The following is a 12075-nucleotide window of genomic DNA, read 5'->3' as shown; positions in this document are numbered from 1 at the left end:
AGTTTCTGAAGTTATTGCGATGTGAATGTAGACATTTTATTTCATTTTATATATATAGTGCATAAATACCTACATAAATTATTTATCTACATATCTACATATGTTATTTTTCTATGTTTCTAGCTATGTAACTGCGACTCCTATCAAACTGGTTGTTTTTTTTAAATCACAAAAGCACACACATAAAAAGTAATGTAATACTTCAGGTCTGAACACACCCTTATAGTGGTTTACTATACCGATAAGTTTGCATACTACCTTATTAGACCTATTTATCATAATCTGTGAAGTATGTTAAGCATATTGTAAGGCTCAGACGTGGTAAGGCATCATCAGCCTGGTGTTACACCCCTCTTCCTCCTTGTATAATAGAGCAGGGATTTTCCCATGTAGAAATCAGAGCTGCGCCCGCCCCTGTGTAGTATGAGCTGTGCTGTTCTACAGGCTCCACACATCTTCAGACCTGTCTGACACAACATGTAACCACAAAAACACAGCCGAGCAACACACCGCACCTGACCCCCATCTACAGGTGAGTGAAAAGTTACTATGACCTGACTCTGCCCCAGTGTAGGGGAGGCTCATGGAGAATGGCATAACTTTACTCTGCCCTCTCCAGCTCACAGCTTTCATTCTTCATATTATTGCCTTGTGTAGAAGCTGACTCTACTGAGCACGAGACATCTCAATGTTTGTAAAAAGTGTATGATAGGAATTATAGCCCTAAAGGAAGATGTAAAAGACAGCCACTACCGGCACAGCATTGTCTGATGATATAATGCATGTGACTGCTAAAAAATGTTATGGATGTCAGTCCCCTTGGTTTACTTTCTGTTAGTGTAACATATTTCTCTGCCTTGACCAAATCCTATGTCACTACCCAATTATATGCACCTTTTGGACCAAATTGAGAAACCTCTAAATCTTTGTAAAACATGTATGATAGGAATTGTAGCCCTAAAGGAAAATATAAAAGATAAACACTACCGGCACAGCATTGTCTGGTGGTATAATATGCACATGTCTGCTAAAAAATGTCACTAATGTCAATCCCCTTAGTTTACTTTCTGTTAGTGTAACATAGTGCTCCTCCCTGACCAAATCCTAAAATATCTGATTTGGTGAACAAAATCAGATCATAAATGATGATTTGTATGGCAGTAAACCATCAGAGGAAAACAAAAATTAATAGACGTTATTTTATTTCTAAAATTGCAATATGTATCTTGGCTAATTAAATATTTTTGTAACCTTCACAATAATATGCTAAAATGCTGAGAATACTACTACTAATAATCTTTATTTATATAGCGCTTGTTGTCCATCACAACCAATCACAGCAGAGGTTGTGAGGCTCTTTAAAAAGTACAAACTGTGAAAATGTGCCCTCCTGCTGTTAAACGATCCTTAACGACACAATAGAAATGTGATCTGGGGATTAAATTCAACTTGGAGACAAATACATATACATACAGACGATTGGTGACTAATGAAAATTTTCTTGAAAATGTATATATGTTGCCAGATGGGTTACAATGTTAGAAACTAGTTACTAGAGAGTCCTATTTGCACATCTGATGGACGAGTCGTAGACTATTCCAGTTCTTAAAGTAATTAATCTTGCCAATTCTGTTTTGATTGGTAGACAACAACAATTTGTCTACTGGGAGACAAACCTGATGGGCTCACAATACTACCTGTAGACAATTCTGATTTCTATTGCTGTTTGCTTGATATCAGATATTCCAATGATGGAGGAAAGTGCATCTCTCGATTGCATTCCTAAAAAATCATAGCCACCTGATAATTGTTGCTGAACATTTGAATACTTTCCAAAAAGATAGCAATGATATGATAAAATATGTTATCTATGGATTGTTAACCTGATGGCAGAACTTTTAGAGACGACTGTCCAAATTACAACCACAACCCACTCATTTATCGTCAGTTGCCAACACAGCAATTTATGTTTAATTAGACGTCTATTAGGAGCCCAACAAATGACAGCAATTTAAGCAATAGCTTATTTCTCTCTGTTCTTTCACAACTTTTTAAGAGAAGGAGGACCTCCATAGATAATCCGGCCCTGTCCACAATTTACCACTCTTCCTGCAGTATCTATTAAGTTGCCTGGAATTGCTGGAGCATTATTTGAGTCCTGTCTGGTGAACTCTGTGCCGGTGCGATGGCTCCGGTGCCCACAGAAAGAGCTTGTGCCATAGGTTTGCCACCCCTGACCTAGACCTAGAGCATGCTTTACTTAAGGCACAGGTGACACAATCAGGGGGTTGCTGTTTATAAATAAATTTATCGGGGGCACTGTATGGATTAATCTTAGATGTATTGTGCAGAATTTATTAAAGGTGGAAATTTTATTTAAATTCAATTATCAAGGTGCAGGCTGTAAGTAGGAGGTTATTGTGTATAAATAATCGGTGTAAATAAACATTGGGGGTGGGAGTTGTATGTAAGAGAATTAATTTTGGGAATATTGGGGCATATTTATCATGCCTTGTATGTCTGTTTTCTGGAATAGAAAACATGGAAAAAGTTGCAATTCCTGGCCATGCTTTTTAAGAGTTTTCCGACCTTAAGCCACTTTTGTGAAATCGGCTTAAGTTATAATATTAATACATTTCTCTAATTGTGCATAAATTAAAAAGGGAGGGAAATGCTGTATGCAAATATAATTCCGTGTCTCTGATGTAAATGAGTTGAATGCTACATGGAAAACCCCTACAGAATTACCAGGTGTCAGTCAACTACCAGTGCTGGAGGCCTAAGTGAAAACTGCGGAATATAGTTATTTTTAGTGCCGTGGTTTGGTGCGTGCCGGCTATGCGGCTTGTCCGTGTAGTTGGGTGCACATTATTTAATTTTTCTGGTGTACATTATCTAATATTGTTGGTGCACATTATCTTATTTTTCTGTGTGCAATGTCTCAGAAGACATACACCGTGTTGGAGGCACACAACATGCTTACCTCGCTTCCAACAATGCCTCGCTTCCAGAAATACTGAGGCATGCGACACTGTACGCAGAAATCTGAGAGGTCTCCCTAAGGCGCTGCTTGGACAAAAAATTAGAAGGCACCAGAGCAGGGCACTATGCAGCGACTCTGTGTTGTGTGTTAAGTACAAAGACAGAGAGAGAGAGAGGTCCTGGTATTAACTACAATACATGGGCACAGCAGCACCCCTGTCCCAGTACGAGGTACCTGTACAGAAACCCCCAAGCCTGACTGCGGAACCAAGTGCTTCAGCCATACAACGCCATGCGGAAATCGGGGGTCTGGTACAAGAAGCTGGCCGTCCACATCACGATATAATTCTTACATGTTATATAGATGTGCAGGCCAGAGGGGAACTTTCTTGGAATTTGCAGAGGTGGTTATTCAGTATTTTCTTTTTGGAGGGGAAGTGCCAGCCCTTTTGGAAGGAGAGGCCACAACATATATTGTACCAAGGCAGCGCTTTCCAGGAGTAGTTCTCCACACTGCCAAGAAGGAAAGGAAACAAAAAAGGTGCTGGATGTGTTCCAAAAAAGGCATTCAGAAGGACACCATTTACCATTGTTAAACATGCCCAGAAAAACCAGGACTATGTATGAAACAGTGCTTCCGTATTCACACATCCCTGGATTTTAGATGTCAATTTTACCCTCATGTACTATGCACAGCTTATAAATCATACCGCAACCCACACCTTCCCTGCTAAGCCCTGCCGTGTGCCCTGCCCTTAGGTTATTGCCCCACGTGGGGTATTGCCGTACCCAGGAGAACATGCATCATGATTTTTGGTGTGCTTCTCTCCCCAGTGGCAGGAGCTGGGCACAATATGACATAATTGATATTTTTTTACTATGCACTATCCATTATTTTGGGTCCACCTGTGGGGTTAAAATACTGGATTAATTCATGGGGGGTGTAGTTTCCAAAATAGGGGTTTCTACCCTATCCAAAAAAATTAGGACTTTTTGTCTTTTTGTTTAAAAAGTAAAACATTTGAAACTTTGAAAATTGTCATTTTTTTAAAAATTTTTACCCCCCCCCCCCTACCAAAGTAACTGATCAGTGAAATTATACCACTAACATAAACTACAATGTCTCACGAGAAAACAAACTCAAAATCACAGGGATATGTTAAAATGTTGAAAAGTTATTACCACAGGAAGAGACACTGGTCAAATTTTTACAAAAAGGACTTAACCTACAAACTGGCTACAGGTTAAGGTGGTATTGACTCCACTTTAATTGAAGTTTACGTATTTATACCTGAATGAAAATTAACAATGTGTGACAAAATATTATAGATTATGGTACATTCCATTATTTGAACATCTGGGGTGAATGTAACTGGATTATCTGAAGAACCATATACTTTCTGAAGGTAACTGGATGAAGATTGGACTTTTACCTGCCACAGTCATTGTAGAGTTATACTGCATGTGTATGGGTTAGAATAATTACTTTGGCTGGTTTTTGATCTAGAAACATCATTGACAGCATTCAGTTGTTTCCCAGTCTTATCTTAACGAATAGTTACACAGAAACACAAATTACAACAGTTTCTGTTGTACAATAGTGTGTTTTGAGTACTTACCTAATTAGTGATGGATCACCATTGAACTAATCAATGGTCAGATCTTTAAGGGGGTATTCCCACAAAGACAAGTTTCTTAACCCCTACGGGCATCTTTTGGCCTAGAGGACGCGGCCCCATTTTTCAAATCTGGCCTGTGTCACTATAAGTGGTCATAGCGTGGGAACGCTATGAGATATCCAGGGGATTTTGAGATTGTTTTCTCGTGACACATTGTACTTCAAATTAGTTTAAAAATTTGGATGAAATCTTTTGCGTTTAGTTGTGAAAAAAAACAAAATTTGGCAAAAATTTTAAAAAATTCTTTATTTTCAACGTTCTAAATTCTCTACTTTTGATGCAGATAGTCAAAGCACCCAAATAAATTCATAACTTACATTTCCCAAATGTCTGCTTTATGTTGGCATGGTTTTTTAAGATTCCACATATTTTACTAGAATGTTATGAGGCTCAGAATTTGGGTGCCATTTTTCACATTTTTTGTAAAATCACCAGAACCCGTATTTAGATGGACCTGCTCAATTTCTAATTGACACTGAGAGGCCTAAATAATAATGAGACTCGTAAATTACCCCATTGTGGAAACTACACACCTCAACGTATGAAAAACCACTTTTAAGAAGTTTGTTAACCCTTTAAGTGTTTTATAGGGGTTAAAACAAAATGGAGGTGCAGTCTGCAAATTGTAATATTTTTTCACAATACACTCATTTTAGGTGGAAAATTAAACATTTACAATGGATTAGATGAAAAAAGGCTCCACAAAGTTTGATACCCTATTTCTCCCGAGTACACGGATACTCTATATGTGGTGGTAACCTGCTGTATGGGCGCACGGCCGGGCATAGAAGGGAAGGAGGCGCCATCCAAATCAGATTTGCTATGTCACATTGTACAGGCTATAATTTTTTTCTTTTTTTTATTGAGGACCTATAGGGGCTTATTTCTTTTGCCACATGAGATGCACTTTTCTGGTACATAATTTTGGGGCATCTATAGCTAATTGGTGAGATTTAATTAACTCTTAGTTGGTGGAGGAAATGAAAATCATACATTTTTAGGAAAATTTTTAAGTGTTTTTATTTTGGGCCGTTAACCATACCATGAAAATAGTATATTATTTTTATTCTATGGGTCGCCACGATTACGAAAATACTACATTTATATATATTTTTTATTTTTTCCCATTTTTACTGAATAAAAAGTTATTTGGCAAAATTGTTGTTAATTTTAGCATCACAGTCTTTCATATGCATAACTTTTTTATTTTTCACCTCACAAATCTGTTTAAGGGCTTATTTTTTACAAGAATGATAACTCTTTTAGTGGTATTATTTTAGATTGCGTAACTTTTTAAAATCACTTTTTAGAGCATTTTTAAAGGGCATTAATAAAAAATCAAAAAGAGTTTTTTTAGGTTGTTTTTTACGGGGTCACTTTGCGGATCTAATAACGATTCTGTTTTATTATCCAGATTGTTACGGACGCAGGGATACCAAATATGTGGGGGTTTTGTGTATTTTATTCAGTTGTACTTATTTTTTGGCTGAAAAATCTTGTTAGGGGCTTATTTTTTGCGAGAACAGTTGTTCTTTTTAGTGGGCTTATTTTAGAGTGCATAAAATTTTTAAATCACTTTTTAGAGCATTTTTTATAGGGTATTAATTAAAAATCATCTTTTTTTGGAACTTTTTTTGTGTTTTTTTCCTCTGGCGTTTACTGTGCGGGTCCAGTAACAATTCTGTTTTATTATGCAGATTGTTGCGGACGCGGCAATACCAAATATGCGGGGTTTTTTTGTGTTTTTATGTTTTTTATACTTTATTAAGTTTTTTTTATGGGAAAGTGACATTTTAGGGGCTTATATTTTTATGTATTTATTTTTTATTTATTATAATGTTTTTGCATATTTTTACTTATACATACTTGAACTTAAACCAGTGATGCGCTGATCGCTGGTTTAAGTTCAATACACTGCTCTACAATATTATTTTATTGTAGAGCAGTGTAAACTGTCTGTGCAAGCTTGCGCATGCTCAGACAGTTTACAGTCAGACCCGGAAGGAGACCGGGCAGCTCCGGGGACTGGCATGTGCCCCGGAGCTGCCCGGTCTCCATGGCAGTCAGACCCCTTCCGGGTCTGACTGTAAACTGTCTGAGCATGCGCAAGCTTGAGGAAGAGGATCGGATCCCCCGGTAAGTGGCACGGGGGATCCGATCCACAGCAGGAACACCCTTACACGCCGTGGTCATGCTTGACCGTGGCATGTAAGGGGTTAACACCCGCGATCGGAGTCGGCTCCGACAGCTGACAGCCGCTGCTTCTGGTACCGGCTCCGTTCGTGAGCCGGTCCCAGAAACTGGACGTTATACTACGTCCCAGTGCGCTAAGCATCTAGCCCCGGGGACGTAGTATAACGTCGTGGTGCGCCTAGGGGTTAAATATACTCAGGATAACAAAATAACACATTCTCTTAATCACTAATCTCTAATCACAAACAATCCAGCATTTCACAGATTTAATTCCTCCCTGTCTCTATCAGTCCAGGTGTACACAATTTCAGTTGCCCCTGGTTTCCGACCCTGCATCTTCTGACTTTAGGGTCTGCGACCCCTCCGCTCTGCATTCCAGGAAGAGCTCACACTGGCTCCCTGCCGGCAAACAACTGCAGCAGCGAGAGGAAAGCTAAAAGTTACAGGCAGATACGTTTTTTTATCCGGGGAGGGAGGCATATCAGTTCTGACAACGTGTTGTGGCAGAGCAGAGATTTATCAGAGCTAAGAATGTTATTGTGTGTTATATGGATCTCATCATTTCATCTCTGATCTGTCTCATCTCTCGTTCTATGTGTCAGATGCTAGTAGAATGCTCAGAAGGTAAATGAAATTGTATATAAAGCTTGTACCCCCCTGGTAATTTAACCACATTGGGGCACATTTACTAAGGGTCCGCACGGCGCATTTTCGTCGGGTTTCCCAACTATTTCGGATTTGAGCCGCATTTAAGTGGGGTTTATGGCACACGCTAACTTGCATGCAACACAAATCGGGGGCCGTGGCCGATGGACAACCCGACTGATTCGGACTAAGCGCAGGATTTACAATTCAAATTGTGTCGCAAGACAATGCACTCACATACACCGGGAAGAAGAAGGGAACTCCGGCAGACTTCAGCGGGGAAACGACACATGCAGGAAAATGGACGCACGATCTTGAAGAATCGCGCCGGACTTCATCCTCGTCGGAGAACGCACCTCGGGGATCGCGACAGGACTAGGTAAGTAAATCTGCCCCATTGTCTGCACACAGGGATTATAATGTGTTTGCTTGGAGAGTCCCCGGCCACACTCTGGATTCTTACACTGACCATCACTGAGTGATAGGAGCTAAAACAGCAATAAAACTGTAAAAAATGCAAGGGGTTAAAAATGATCTTTATTATGTAAACATCATTAGGGGATTGAAGTTTGAGAATTTTCTTTCATGGGCAAACCCCTTTAAGCCTTATATATGTGATTCATTATGTTTCCTATTTCAATGACTAAAAGGAACCTAATGATTTTTTTTTTAATCTACCATCTTTAGAAACAAGAATGGCGCCTTACCCACTGAATTTCTTCCTAATCTTCTTATTGATGGAGACAACATATTCAGAAGATGGAGCGGACTGCCCTTGTAACCATATGGATTTTTGTGACTGCTCCTCCCATCATTTGACATCTATACCTTCCACACTGCCAAGACAAATGAAGGGTTTGGACTTGTCTAACAATTTAATTCAAACTATATCAGATGATGAGTTGAAGCCATATGAAAACCTCAGAGTACTTTGGCTTACTAGAAATGAAATCCATACTATCAGTAGGAACTGTTTTCAGTCTCTAAATAATCTTGAGGAATTGGATCTGTCATATAACAAGTTACCCAGCTTGTCACCCACTTGGTTTGCTGGTCTCGAAAAGCTAAGACATTTGAACTTGTTGGGTAATCACTACACTGCACTTGGTGAAACGCCCATGTTCTCCACTCTGCCAGCAATGAGGAATTTAAAAGTGGGAAATACACACTTTGTTGCCCTCCATAAACAAGACTTTGTGGGTGTCCAGAGTCTGGACAAACTCTACCTAAATATTTCACAGCTCAAACAATATACCAATGGCACTATACGATCCATAGGACATACAGGGCATGTTACCATTGCTACAAATTTAACTTTACTGCCAGAAATAATACATGATCTTAAACATTCCGCTAACTATTTAGAAATTAAGGATACCTCTATCACAACAAGTCAGGATGCATATGCACTTACACTGCTCAATGATACAACGGTGAAGACTTTAATGTTTAAAAACTGTTTTCTGACTGACATTAGTTTAGGAAGTTTGCTACAAGTTATACACACCTATAAAAATGTTACCACTCTAGCTTTGGAAGACAGTACGCTAATGGGAACAGGACAGAAAATTCCTCCACTGGAAGATGAGAACTCATCAATATCAACAATTATTATTAAGAACCTGGAAATACCAAAATATTTTCTTTTTACAGATTTCCATGACATCTATCAGATGGTACGTGCAATTAAAAGTGTCACCTGCACAGGCAGCAAAGTTTTTCTCATGCCTTGTAAATTTTCCCGCTCCTTTATGATGATGGAGTACCTCGATCTGAGTGGGAACGTGCTCACAGATTTGTTTTTGCAAGGTTCAACTTGTTACACAGAAGGTTTTGGAGCTTGGCCTGCTTTAAGAACCTTAAATGTCAGCAGAAATCTCTTATCTTCATTACCTGCGGTTTCAAAAGCACTTGCACATATACCATCATTGACTTATATTGATTTAAGTCAAAATTTATTTGGGGACAACCCTGTTACTTCCTGTATCTGGCCTGGAAACCTCAAGTTCTTAAATCTTTCAGATTGCAAGATAAAACTGATTGACAACTGCCTTTCGGACACGTTAGAGGTTTTGGATGTAAGCGCCAATAATCTGGAAACATTTTCTGCCCATTTACCAAATCTGAAGGAACTTTACATATCCGATAATAGATTGACTATGTTACCTGTCAAAGCTGATCTACCAAGGCTAGCATTACTGGTAATTAGGAAAAATAGAATCAATGACTTTTGGAGTTCAGATTTGAGACGATTTGTAAATTTGACAAAATTGGACGCAACTGAAAATAATTATTTCTGCTCCTGCCAGTTCGTAGATTTTGTTGAGCAAAACAGCATAATTCTTGTGGGTTGGCCAGAAAAATATATTTGCGATTCTCCTCCTTCAGTACGGGGTAAACCGATTCATGATGCTCATCTCCCCCTGTTAATGTGCCACAAAACATTAGTTGTGACACTGTCCTGTATTGTATTAATATTAGTTCTAGCTGTCATTGTGTGGCTTTGCCACTGTCTTCATTGTGTTTGGTATGCAAAGATGACATGGGCCTGGCTAAAAGTGAAAAGGAAGCCATTAAAAGTATTAGAGAGGGAGATCTGTTTTGATGCTTTCATATCTTACAGTGAAAGAGACTCCGAGTGGGTTGAGAATATGATGGTTCCACAGCTAGAAAATGGGAATCCTCCGCTAAGAGTCTGTATTCATAAGAGAGATTTTGTACCAGGCAAATGGATTATTGACAATATCATAGACGCCATGGAGAAAAGCCGTAAAACCCTGTTTATTTTATCAGAACATTTTGTCCAAAGTGAGTGGTGCAAGTATGAGCTGGAGTTCTCACACTTTCGTCTTTTTGATGAAAACAATGATACTGCCATTTTGGTTCTTCTGGAACCCATTGAAAAGTCAACTATTCCAAAAAGATTCTGCAAACTGAGGAAACTCATGAACACAAAAACCTACATTGAGTGGCCGTCAGAAGATGAAGAACAAAATGATTTCTGGGCTAATCTTAAAACAGCAGTGCAACCAGATGAATACCCAGATGAAGACCCAGAGGCATAGTAACACTAATGTCATGGAGACAAAACCTTCAAAATGTATATTAAAAATGAAAGCTGCACAAGGAACATCTAAAGACAAAACCTCTTTACTTGATCAATGTGGTTTTCTCTGCAGACTTTTTTTTAGGGATTGCGCCATGAATTTCCTGAAGGAATCCAATGGCATTGAAGCAGGAACAGTGAGCAACGATAAGAATCACTGGGGAGGAGAGAAGATATGGATTACAGCAAGTGGGGGTGGGATACTAGAAATGTGTTTTCCTTATTCCAAAGGAAAGCATATTCTTTTTTTCGTAATAAGAAATATGATTTTTTGACAAGTAGTGATCAGACGAAACATGAAACATGAGTGATAGAGAAGATACTCTACTCATGTATATTATAGATAAAACGAGTATTAGTATAGATAATTTGTGAACTATAAGAGCATTCATACATGCTGTGATGATTTCCCAGAGGACTAAAAGTAATATATTATATAAATGTAATTAACTTTTTTATGAAATACTAACAATATGACAGAGTATTATTTTAGAATTTTTGCTTAGCTTTGCCTTGATCCTGCAAGTTGCAAAGGGGCAGGGCCGGTTTAAAAGAATTAACAGGGGTTAAAGGGCAACAGCAGTGGCGTAACTTGAAGCTGAAGGGCCCCAGTGCAAAGTCTGTGCCAGGCCCCCGACTATAATGTATGTTTTATAGTACTAGCCCTCATATGGGAAAGTGACACTTTATGGGCCCCTAAGCCTCCAGGGCCTGGTTGCCATCGCAACCTCTGCACGCCCCTGGGCAACAGTGTCTAAAATTAACCAAATGGAGTGCTGGATTCTGTTACATAGTTATGAACCACAATAAATATGGTGGACAAAAAGGAGTGGGCGGACCCAGTGGTGATAATGGACAACCAGTTTATTGTTCACAAACATAAAAATTATCAAATAATGTTATTTTTTTGTTTGGACTGTTCTCACACAAAAAGAAAGAGTGTTTGTATTTCCTTTTATGTCCATATAGTAGACTGCATCATAGGTACTAAACTGTATATATTTACCATCAATGAGAGTGGGAGCACAATCAATACACCCCAGGAGAAAAGCAGTATTCAATATAGAAGACCTAGGATTGGATGCAATATTTTTTTTTAATATAATGTCATTTTCGTGTAAACTTTTATGTTGTTTTAGTAGATTTTTATATTTATATGTAAGAAGATACGGAGGGCAAATATTCAATTTACAGTACTGGGTCAGATCTGAGAATGGCTTTATCTCAGGGGCATCAAGATCTGTACAAAGCTACATATCTAGCAAGATTTAGAGATGGGAGGTCTGTTTTGGGAGGTGAATGCCCATTGAAGCATAGTCCATAAACTAGTAACAAAGACAGCCAATCATATTTTTGTAGCAGATTCAAGACTGCTAGGAAAATAAATTTCTAAATATTGACTTATGTACTGTAAAATAAAGAAATTCACAAAAAAGGCAAACTCAGCAAAAGTGAAGCAAAAATGCTTTA

At 38.6% G+C, this 12075-nt stretch overlaps 1 protein-coding gene across 1 annotated transcript; it reads left to right on the top strand.

Moving 5' to 3' along the window:
• Positions 1 to 393: 393 nt before the first annotated feature.
• TLR2 (toll like receptor 2) lies at positions 394 to 11089 on the top strand. The gene is made up of 2 exons (XM_072121065.1): positions 394 to 532; positions 8187 to 11089. The coding sequence occupies exon 2, from the start codon at positions 8195 to 8197 to the stop codon at positions 10562 to 10564; it is 2370 nt and encodes a 789-aa protein (XP_071977166.1). The 5' UTR covers positions 394 to 532; positions 8187 to 8194; the 3' UTR covers positions 10565 to 11089.
• The last annotated feature ends 986 nt before the right edge of the window (positions 11090 to 12075 follow it).

Source organism: Engystomops pustulosus, chromosome 1 (genome assembly GCF_040894005.1).
Source record: "Engystomops pustulosus chromosome 1, aEngPut4.maternal, whole genome shotgun sequence".
NCBI lineage: Eukaryota > Metazoa > Chordata > Amphibia > Anura > Leptodactylidae > Engystomops > Engystomops pustulosus.
Note: the sequence above shows the minus strand (reverse complement) of the source record. Positions and strands in the feature narration are given on the sequence as shown.